This window comes from Cheilinus undulatus, linkage group 13, assembly GCF_018320785.1.
Source record: "Cheilinus undulatus linkage group 13, ASM1832078v1, whole genome shotgun sequence".
Taxonomy (NCBI): domain Eukaryota; kingdom Metazoa; phylum Chordata; class Actinopteri; order Labriformes; family Labridae; genus Cheilinus; species Cheilinus undulatus.
The window spans coordinates 31,214,969-31,227,109 of NC_054877.1; the positions used below are offsets into that span (position 1 = coordinate 31,214,969).

The window sequence follows — 12,141 nt, forward strand, 5'->3', positions numbered from 1 at the left end:
TAGCAGCATCCACGCTAAGCTCCTCCGCCATAATTGCAACGGTCTCTTGTTGCTCCTTGCATATGTCACAACTCTGCTGCACCTGAAGTACTGCGCCTTGTTGCTGATTGGTCCTGTCACTTTCTAATCGGGCCCAAATGGTTCAGATGTGAGGTTTGCAGGATGGATTCCCCAGTGAAAAACAAGTACTCAGGCGAATCCATCTGCTTTGCAAGGTTACATGATCCTCCTTCTCATTTACAAACCCCTCCATGCCTTTAACACCCAGTCAAGACCAAGAGAATCGAAGATGCAAGCAATCAAAAGAGACAGAAAAAAAATCAGACATAAAGCAATCACAATAGGTAAGTGCAATAAAGTGCTAATTATGCACAGTCATGGTATTATGTTTGTACAATCATGCCATTTTCTTTAAATTTTCGGAAGGGAAACAGGATGGAAATTAAAGCAACATATGGCAAAATTCATCCACAAAGAGGCTCAGTAGCCCCAAAAGCTGTGGAAAATTACATGTGAAGCACAAACAGAGAGAGAGAAAAAGCACAAGTCATACTGCTAAGATAAATAAAGAGATTAAGATTTATGCCCCCGGGCTGCCAGTATTTTTCTTTGAAATGTAGAGGAGCTAGCTGAGTGGGTATCAAACCGGAAATTTTCTGTGTCAGTTCCAGCGGCAGGGAGCGAGAGCGGGTATACAGATTACATTTGAATGAGTAAGAGCTACCCTGCTGCCATGTTTATGACTTGAATAATTACACAAAAAGTGCCTTATGGGAGGGCAGAATGAGGCAGAGAGTGATCCATTCTGCAGCTCGCTGAAATCACACTTCTAACACCCGCCAGCATCCTCCAAAGCTCCAATCCCGAGGACATTTTGCTTCCCGTTTAAGTTTCTTTTCATCCTGTGCCCGATTGCAAATTTCCTTTTTGTCGTCATCATTTTCTTCCTGTGCTTCGTGCAGCCCTCTCTTTCTGCCTCTTTCCATGAATCTGTGATTGTGAGAGAAAGCCCTGAAGGAGGGATTAGCCAGAGTGAATGGAGGACAAGTTTGCCAGCTATTACATCCCAATGAAGCCGCTTTAAGCTTCACTAAGCCGCAACTGATAACTTTGCAGGCCATTAGTGAGCAAGATTGCCTTTCAGCCTCTTATTTCTCCTACCCCTCCTTTTTTCCCCACAATCAACAACATAATGATGAGACATGGAATGAAAGACATTCAGACTGTACTTTCACTCCCCTGAAAGCCAAAAAAGAAGACGTTTGTTGTCGCCATACAGGGTTAACAAGAAACGCTTTGGTGGGGATTGTTGTGTTTTTGAGCTGTTTTCTGCATCAATAGGCTGTTCTTGAGGTTTGATGGACAATGTGTTTGTTCCATCTTTTTTCTGTGCAACAGGAAAGTGGGTGTGAAATTTCAAAGCAACCCTCACAGCGCAGTATACAAATACTTAACAAGCCAAGCACAGAGGAGGCAGAAAAGCTTCGGGTGATTTTATATTGATAGGGAAAGGTTCAGTCGACACTTATCATCAGTAGGTTTTAAGTAATATGCAGCTAAACTGGAAGCAAAAAGTACCACTCAGGTATTGTTTTAGCATAAATTGATGAGAAAAGTCAAGTTTTCTATCACAATGCACTGCAAGTGCAGAAAATTTTTCTTTTGTTTTTCTTGCTGCTTCCTGTCTTTTTAATATCTTAATATAAAATCATCAGACAACATGAGACCTCTCCCCTTCTTCTGCTTTTCTACTTTTATCCATGTCTCTCTTTAATGGATCTATAAAAATACATATACCAACTACACAGGCACTCTAAAAATATCCACCTGCACTTTGCCATTGAATCACAAAGATTGTCTTTTAATAACAGCGAAAAAATATTAACATGTGTAACAATGCATTACTCAGAGAGATGAAGGAAGAGACCAAAGGGCAAAACAATGGAAGGTTTTTCTACATCAAAAGAAAAAGGAGAGTCTAATGACATTTACTTGGAAGATTGTTCTCTCACTGCTCGCTTTCTAAAAGCTACAGTCATCACAAAAAGTTCTGCTGTGTAGTCCTTATGCATGGACAAGTATTGAAAATATGATTAAAAACAACCTATAATAGTAATGATCATTAGCACACAGCTCACAGCTGATTGACACAGTGTATGTATTTTTTATCTGTATATGAAACTAAAGAGCTTTCAGTCATCTTTTGTCATGTTATGTGCATAGGAGATTTTACCATTATGCAAAGGTAAGCAACTGCCTGGGGCCTCATGCTCCAAAGAGCCTCAAGGCATCATCCAAGGTATGCATCAGATATGAGGTATGCATCACAAATGATAACATTAATGAATATGTATATTTTAAATGTAAAGGAAGTATCCAGAGTGCTTAAAATAACACCAAAATAGAGTTTGATTGATCAGGAGAATCCATGTGAAGGACTCCTGATCCCCTACTGGGCTCAAACCCCTCAAATGTGATGATTTGCTGACAAAGACCCAGAAGCAGAGAATGAGCAAATGTTGAAGGTCAAGTTAAGTCAAGTCAAATTTATTTATATAGCACATTTAAAAACAGCATGAGCTGACCAAAGTACCTTACAGAGAAAGGCAAGATACAAATAACCGCACATAAAAAAACAGCAAAGCACAATAAACAAGAAATAAAAAGTGTGATAAGACTTTAATACCAGGGGTGTTGCTTTAACAGAAAGGGATCTGAGAGAAAAGTCTAATTTGAGTCAAAGACCAAAGAAAAAAGATGCAATTTTTAGCTGTGCTTTGAAGGAACACTAATGTGAGGGGGTAGCTGAATCCATAGACGAGGCCCCGCAACTGAAAAAGAACAGTCACCTCTGAGTTTCCTTAGAGTCTGAGGCAGGGGTGTCAAACTCAAGGCCCGGGGTCAGTTACCACTTAGGAAGCTGAAGACATACTCTGACGTCTGAAGTTTTAACATGACTTCTTGATTGCTTAAAGACTGGCTGCACCTGTGACACCTAACTAGTTGCAGCTGTGACTACCAGTGCTCTGGCCCTCCCCAACCAGCCTGTAGTGAGAGAGAAAAACATGCAGAGCCTCCTTTTCAGACGCTAAAAATAGTCAATCTAAAAAACATAGGCGATCAACCGTGACACAAAAGCTCTACTGTATCTTTAAAACAAGGAAGTTATTTCCACTGTAAAGACCTCTATGACCCACTTTTTGGTCCCAACCCACCAGTTGAGACCCACTGCTGTAGAAACTGGTCATGAAAAGTCCAAGTTAAAAAGCAGCTGAAAGCTAATTCTGATAAGCAAACATCAGCATTTATGTTCATTATTATACTGGGTTATTTTACAAATAAAATAAAAACCTACATTTAATCATAATTGCAAAACATTGTGCTTTATTTCAATTAATGACTTTTTCTGTTGAAGAAAATAAACTCTACATCAAAAGAGGTGCTTGTCCTTCATGCTTTTTCTTCATTTGTTTTAAAGGAATTCATGCCCATAATATTTCTGTTAATAATTTCTTTCAAACATTGCATATTCAAGTCAACAGAAATATCACAATACAACACATGATGTGAACCTTAAAAATGCATCTTAATATCCCTCCAGAACATAAAAATGTAGAACTGAAAGAAAGAGTTTTCAAAGCTTTTATCATGACCCTGTAACATTTTTGTATGTGTTAATGAAGGAAACAGTTACAAGTATGTATACTTTTGTCCGTGGGCCCTTTTTTGACGGTATGAAGAACACCGTCGTAAGTGCTAAGCGGTAATATCCATCCACATTTTGCTAGATGGTAGATCTTAATTATTCCTGGGTGTGCAGAGCATCAGCTCTCTTTTCCTTTATCATCCAGGTGCACATGCTGGCTTGCGTGTTGGTATGTATTTTTACATAGATTGAATTCCACCCAGCACTTTGAATTTGTCTCCTTTTATTGTGCCACTGAACATTAAGAAATGAAATACACCATGACTGAAATTATCTTTCACTTAAGCATTCCCACAGCATTAGAAATGAGAAATATTTCCTCATAGCCTCATTTGTGATTGAAATGTCAAGTGACTCAAACAGGATTAAACGACAACATGTATTTTATGTTGATGTTATTATCCATCTTTCTCTTTTGAATAGCCCTTTGACTGTCTTGGGTCTGAAGGATTAACCATTAGGGTACAGCAGATGGACATGGATGGACAAGTGCAGAGAAAGGAAATGCAACTCGGACCATGAGCACCCCTGCTTTCTCCCTTGCACTGCAGCCTGTTAAGTGCCACTGTATACTGGCCCTCCCAGCCCCAAAACAGACTAATAATCTTGGGAAAATCAGTTTTGTTGTCTAGTAAAATGAGATAAATAACTTGAAATCCTGAGAGTAAGACTCAAATTTTCTTTGTCATCACAAGTAAACGTAAAAAAAAAAGAATAGATCTGCATATCCTCTTCGGGCATATTTTTTCCTGGTATATACAGTCACGACCCACTGGAAACGGCTTTTTGACCAATTTTAGGGTCCCAACCAACCATTTGAGAACCACTGGACTAAGGCACAGTTGTTTTCTGCATCTTCAAGAGAGGAACGTGCCAGCTTTATGCCTGATCACTCCTAATTTAAGACAAAAACCCTTGAGTGCTAATGGGATATTTAAACAATGTGAGCTCTGGGCTTCAAAATGACATCTGCGTGGGGGGCAAAATAGAAAAGACACCTGCAATGCACACTAAGAATGAGAATAGGATCCCTTGTGTTGTCTGCATCAAATATACTTGACCTGAATTTCACTCCATGCATTGTAGAGATGCAAAAGCGGACCTAAAAGATCTATTCTAGATAGAGTCTTGTTAAAGACTGTGAAGATGAATCTGTATTTAGGTTTATTTTATGACAGGTCACTGTATTATGAACCCCTCAATCAAATTTCAGTTAACTAAAACATCTCTAAGGTTATGAAATTGAGCTTCAAAATCATGAAAAATGAAGCAGTAAAATCTGCTCCAGGATGGTGTGGGTGTGTCTCTTGAATGAGCTGAAGCCACGCCCACTCAGGAGTGGTGTATAGGTGTTTGTATGAACAGGTGTATAAAATCAGTCACCTAGGCATGCAGATTGTTTCTACAAACATTTGTGAAAGAATGGGTCGCTCTCAGGAGCTCAGTGAAATCCAGTGTGATACTGATAGGATGCCACCTGTGCAACAAGTCCAGTTGTGAAACTTCCTCGCTCCTAAATATTCCACAGTCAACAGTCAGTGGTGTTATAACAAAGTGAAAGTGATTGGGAATGACAGCAACTTAGCCACGAAGTGGTAGGCCACGTAAAATGACGGAGTGGGGTCAGCGGATGCTGAGGCGCATAGTGCGCAGAGGTCGCCAACTTTCTGTCAATCGCTACAGACCTCCAAACTTCATGTGGTCTTCAGATTAGCTTAAGAACAGTGCGTGGAGAGCTTCATGAAATGGGTCTCTGTGGCCAAGCATCTGAATCCAAACCATACATCACCAAGTGCAATGCAAAGCGTTGGATTCAGTGGTGTAAAGCACACCACCACTGGACTCTAGAGCAAAGGTGATGCATTCTCTGGAGTGGTGAATCGCGCTTTTCCATCTGGTAGACTGATGGACGAGCCTGGGTTTTAGTAGTTGCCAGGAGAACGGTACTTGTCTGACTGCATTGTGCCAAGTGTAAAGTTTGGTGGAGGGCAGATTATGGCATGCGGTTGTTTTTCAGGATCTGGGCTTGGCCCCTTAGTTCCAGTGAAAGGAACTCTGAATGCTTCAGCATACCAAGAGATTTTGGACAATTCCATGCTCCCAACTTTGTTGGAACAGTTTGGGGATGGCCCCTTCCTGTTCCAACATGACTGTGCACCAGTGCACAAAGCAAGGTCCATAAAGACATGGATGAGAGAGTTTGGCATGCATGAACTTGACTGGCCTACACAGAGTCCTGACTTCAACCCGACAGAACACCTTTGGGATGAATTGGAGCGGAGACTGATAGCTGCAAAGGGTGTACCGACATCATATTAAACCCTATGGATTAAGAATGGGGTGTCACTTAAGTTCATATGCCAATCAAAGCAGATGAGCAAATACTTTTGGCAATATAGTGTATCTAGTGTGCTGAGACAAAGATTGTGGATTTCACTTTTCAGGGTCTTTAAAACTGCAAATGAAAAGTGGTGTAAATGATTCACCAGGGAAATTCTGGTGCCATTTATATAAGAAAAGGATGTTCGGACTGAATTTGTGATGGAGCTGACCCCACAGACTGCAGTGCTGTCACACACACACATTTTTCTACTCAAGGTTTATTTATTTTATATAAAAGGTTTTTATGTTTTTCCTGCTCTCTGTGGCAGCTGCAGAACATTTTAGGTCAAACATGCATTACATCTGTCAAACTCATCCATCAAATCCAACGTGTAAAGCTGACAGGACGTGTTAAAATACCTGCAGTGGTGGCAGATATCGAAGTTTATCATGTAATATGTGTTGTAAACTGACTGAAATTCATGAGATGACACTTATTTATAGATATTTTTGACTTTATTCAATGGTATTACACACCAACTGCCCCCTTATCTTGAAAATATGGTTTGTCATGTTTATAAAGCATGTAAGCACTGCAAAAATCCTAATACAAACAGTGCTGGATGCAATGAAATTATGAAACCACAATCCTAGTGTCAGTGAGATTCAGTTACATTTATTTCTTGTCCTAACTGATGTTCAAACATGTTTCCATGCCCCATATCTGTTGTGAAGGTTGGGGAAATAACATCTAAATTCTTCATTGCATACCCTCCGTTGCATCGTGTAAGCTTTTTGTGTAGCAGATTCTCTGATGTTATTTTCAGCAAACTTTGTGCTTTTTCCCTTTAAACATTCATAATACATGTTGTTGTGTTTTTTTACCCTGCAAAGGCTCTGCTAAAAACAGGTTACATCTCCAAAGCACAACTTTTAGAGCAGGCCAGGAAAATCAAACAAATCCAGTTTACAGAAGGTCGAAAACAGGCAAAAGTCAGAACTGGCCATTCAGTAGAGGTGAAACTGGTCAAAAAGAGGATAAGCTTGAGAGAGGGGATACAAAAGGTAGGAAAGAGATCATTACAGGCAGTAAAAACCAGCTGGAAGATATAAAGCAGACAATCCTGCAGGTATGAATAGACCACTCTCATATCTCTCTTCTCCACACTGATACTCGTTTCTTTTCTTTTCTTCTCTCCCTTCAGGTGGTGAGGTCGGGACCCCAAGGTTCACTCAGTATTTTCACGGCAGCCTGTCAGGTCTGACAATCCGGCCAGGCCGTATCGAGACCCAGAAGGTTATCTCTTGTTTACAGGCGTGCAAAGAAGGTCTGGATATCAACTCACTGGAAAGCCTCGCTAAGGACATCAAGGTGTGTGGGGAGAATTACAGACAGAGTGCCTCATTCACCAGCCGTTCTCAGAAAGACACTTCCTTTGAAAAACAGTTTTCAAGAAGTTTCTGATTGTCACCACAGATTTCTTATCTTGAATTTGTCCTTAGCTCCATACAAAATTTACTAACACTCAAGTGCATTTATACAGATTTAAGCGCTGATAAGCCAGTGCAAAAGTATTGGTTACTGCATTTTCCTTAATTTTGCACATTACTATTATTAACTGAAATGTATGAAACACATAATTAACAGGAAGCACTTCCCCTGCCCTTCCATGAGCCTATGTGGAAAGCATCAAGCAGGAACAGCACATGTTCCTCCCTTTCCTGTGCCGATAAGAAAATCCTGAGACAGGGAGAGAGGCAGCAAGAAACCCTGAGCAGAGCAGGCATCATTGACAACAGAATGACACTGATTAAGTCAGAAGCAGAATAAAGGAGGAGCTGGGGTGGAGGAGGGTTGCAAAAAGTGGCTTTCAAAAGGGAGCAGCAAAGCGTAGCTAGGCTAAAGCAATTTTAAATATGCAGTATGAGTGCGACTACAATGTTACAGTGTCATTTAGCACAAAGCAATGTACATCTGAGAGTAAGTACAACACAAGAAAAGATCTAGACAAGAGGAAACGACATCAGTTAGCGCCACAAAGTGCTTAAAGTTCAATCAGATGCAGGTGCTTCCAGGTGTGCATTGCACTGTTAGAAGCAACGCACATAGTATATAGAAGGTTTTTTTTTTATAAACACCATAATTTGCGTGAGACCTCTCATCATCACCATCAATTAAGTTGCCTTCACCAACAAGTAACGACCAAAGTACCAAGTGCTGGGTCAGTCCCAGAGAACTGGGATTATCCAATAGCGAGCCAAGAACGTACCAGCTGGCCATCAATTGATGAGGGCTTGCATGAGATTAGCTGATCTCAATCATATGTCAGTGCTCGACTCCAAGGCCTCCCTGAATTAATGCTATATGCCTGATGTATATGTTTACGATATGGTCATTTGGTCAGTGTTTCACTTTTGTTTCTAGCGTTTTTATCTCTGGATATGAGATCAAATTTGATTTGGTGTCCATCCTTTTCTAAAGACGATCTTTTCTGGGTGAATATCTTAGAACATGTATGTTTTTCTGTTTATCGGACACGGCTAAATATAAATGAAAAATCTGTACGTTTCGGTGTCACATAAGTGCTCTTCAGAACCACTGTAGTTCTCTTATTTAGAGTCCAGTGTAAAGTCATTCTTAGGTTTGAATTTGGACATTCCTGATGCCTGCTGCTTCTCTTTTCAGCCCTGATTTCTGTGCATATGGTCTTGCAGTCTCATTCCCTTATATGAACATAAAAGACGTGGTTTTCTATGTTAAATGAGGTTTAATATTAGTCAATGAAAGTCATACACCCAACTAAAGTTCAAGCAAAGTGCCACAGATCTGTCTAAAACAGTTCTTAGAATCTTCTGAAGCACAAATTCAAGAAAAAAGAAGGATATTCATGACTAAGGCCAAGAGTTACAGGATTATGGTGGGGACCCTCTATCTTCCAACCCTGGTTAAGATTAAACATTTATTCCCATGTAATTAAATCTGCTTCACCACTGTAATAAGACAAAGGTAAGACATGCACTACATTCCAACTGTTGGCTTAAGAAAGGTTTTTCTAAACTTCTGTTCTTTGTATTTGGATCTCTATGGCACAAATTCATCTTACCAGCAGCAAAATTTACTGTCTTAAAATAAGATCAATGAAATTTCTGCCTGCTGCACTGGCAGCCATTTTACTTATTACCAGTAAAACAGGCCTTATTTTCTGCTTGTAACAAGATTTTATCTGAACTTATCTGATTAATGCAGCTTTCATTAACTGTATTGAGATATATTTGACTGCAAACTAGACATGTATTAGGTTAGGTTTCAGTTTTTGCAGTGATACTTAATGTTTTCTGTCTGCAGTTCCACTTTAATCCAGCTCAGTCTGTGCTGGTGGTGGAAGGAGAGGATGTGGACAGCATCAACACAGCCATGACCAAAGTGTCCTACATCAACTCTCGCCAGTTTCCCACTCCAGGACTCAGACGCCTGCACATCACTACCTCAGTGCAGTGAGTACACACAGTCCTGGTTGATGCATTTTGTACCCTTTGACTTTCTCTTTGATACCTTACCAACATATAAACTTTTCATATTTTCTGATCCTGTGATTTTTTTTTTATGTGCTACAAAGGGACTGAAGTTTTCCCATTAATGAAGTAGTTTGTTGCCATGAAACCAGTTGGTTACCATAGATACAGTATAGAAACATGTAGACTTTAATTTTACTCTTTCTACAAAAAAAAAAAAATAGAATGTTCATCCAAACTGATGAAAAAATAGGAATTCACAAGAAGTACATCTGTTAAATTTAATAAAAACCCATGAAATAAATTGAATATTGAGTCAGGTATTATTTTAGTACAACAAAATGACGATAGAAATAATCAATAGTTTCATAAAGTTTGTTATGTTGACTTTAAAGGTCATCCAGACTACCAGAGGATGCAATGAGGAGCCTGTTGTGGATAAAGCTGCTTCTTTTTTTTGTTGTTTTTTTGTTTTTTTAACCTGCACGACCAATCGATTGGTTCGTGTGTGGGTGTAATTTCGGTCGACCAAAATTTTCTTTGGTTCACTATAGCCCTATATTTGATTATATATAAACACATTTGTTAGCTTTGCTACCCTTTGTATGAACATTGTCTATGAGGAGCAAGATTATCTCTGTGTGTTGTTTTATGTGTTATCCTTGAGTCCGGGGGGTTCCATCATGTTCCTACATAATCATGCTTTAAGCAGATGGTCCAGTAAGCTACAAGAGCCTCAAGAGGGGTGGTCAAAACCTTAAAGTAAAGCTTTTTTGATGCGTTGTTTGTGTGTTTAGTGTTCAATCATCAAACCTCCCAGTGAGACAGCAAGATAGATATAATTAGTGCAAAACTATTAAACCACTTAAGAGTCCAGCTGGCCACTGAGGAAATTTAGTCCTCTGATGAATGCAAAACCCATCTTGAAAGTGTCTACATTTTTCACAGAGTTCTTTCTTTCACTTTTCATCTTATTTTCTAAATGTCTGTTTATAACTTTGGATTTAATAGATCCCAAAGCTGGTGATACAGTTCTGTCTGTTTTCCACCATTTATTCACATCAAAATATGTTTGGAGCAGCAAATTTAATGAAATCATTATATGTTAATATCATTATATGTTTTCAATCAAAAAATTAACAAAAATTGAAGAGTAGCGATGCAAAGCAGCTTGTTGACCTGGAAAAGACACAAGGAAAAGGTAGTGTTATTTTCGTTGACTAAAACTATGACTGTAACTATTCAAGGACAGCATTTTTTTCCGTGACAAAAACTAGACTAAGACTAACCAAAATAGATCTGTGATGACTGAAACTGACAAAATGAAGTTTAGTTTTCGTCAAAATGAAAAACTACACTAAAATGTAATTTAGTTTTCATCGGACAGTCAAAATCTGTTATATTATTATTACTATTATATTTCTCCAGGGTGCATTGAACACAATATCAAGATTTGGTACCAGATTTAGGCAAGAAAATAAATGCTTGGACTAAAAGTAAAGACTAATATGTGAGGACTTTTTATGGACTAAAACTAGACTGAAATTTTTTGAGTTTTCATCAACTAAAACTAGACTTAAACTAAAAAGGATAAAATGACTAAAATGTGACTAAAACCAAAAAAGTTTGAGGCAGAACTTTGCTTTGTTGATAATAACATACTGCTATAGCTACACTGGTGGAGTATCCTTCCCCTTACACCACTGCTAGGAGTCTAAAATCTTGAAAAGTTTTATGCATTTATTGTTTATTTGGGTCAATAATATTTCTTATTTCTAATGTTTATGTATGCAGATATTGACCTATGGGTCTAAATAAAGTGTGACATAGGTAAGTAAGCAAAGCAGTGATTCTCCCATTTGGGTAGTGAAGGGAAAGAAATTCTAATCATCAAACTACAGGTGAGTTTTAATTAGGTAAAATTAGCTTTTTCAAGTTACTTGATGGTTATTTCAGGATCAGGCTGTCACTTCAGTCAGTGTTCTTCTGCTGTAATGTAGATTGATTTAACATTTGATTAATGTCTATTAAAAGACAGTTGTATTTTGATTAAATTGCCATGATATTTGATGTCAGGATAGGGAGAAGTCTGTTTATTGCTACTGTCTAATGTAACTTACAGAGACAGGAGAGCGTCTACCAGCATTAATCTGCTATCCCCTCCTCCCTGGGTTTTCTTTCTCAGATGGTTTTCAGACAAAGTATAACTGGGGCTTTTTTCCTCATCATTATATGACAAGAAAAGACACAGGTTATTAAAAGTTAAATAACTTTTAAGCCATAAATCGTAGCCTCTTACCTGTTAAAGTTAGCTGTTGTGCCATTCCAGTGATGCTATCCATGCCTTTGAAACCTTCACAGAAGCTTTTCTCGCAAGCCTGGAACTTTGGGCAAATTAACAGGGTATTTAAGATTAACTTAATACCAGTAAATCTGATATTGAAGACTTTTTATCCATTTTTTAATCCATTTTTGATTGTTCCTGCCAATCATTGAATGTTAACCACCATATTGTATCCCACAATGCTTTGTGATGATTCTACATTTCTACAATTCTACATTTAGTAGCTTCAAATAATACTCTGTGACCCACAACAACC

General features: G+C 38.7%; 1 protein-coding gene across 1 annotated transcript in view; it reads left to right on the forward strand.

Moving 5' to 3' along the window:
• clstn2a (calsyntenin 2a) overlaps nucleotides 1–12,141 on the forward strand; it is a 261,648-nt gene that overhangs the window by 238,318 nt on the left and 11,189 nt on the right. The window contains exons 11-12 of the mRNA XM_041803309.1: nucleotides 7,234–7,400; nucleotides 9,375–9,523. Coding sequence (XP_041659243.1) covers nucleotides 7,234–7,400; nucleotides 9,375–9,523 — 316 coding nt within the window. The remainder of the gene's footprint in view (nucleotides 1–7,233; nucleotides 7,401–9,374; nucleotides 9,524–12,141) is intronic.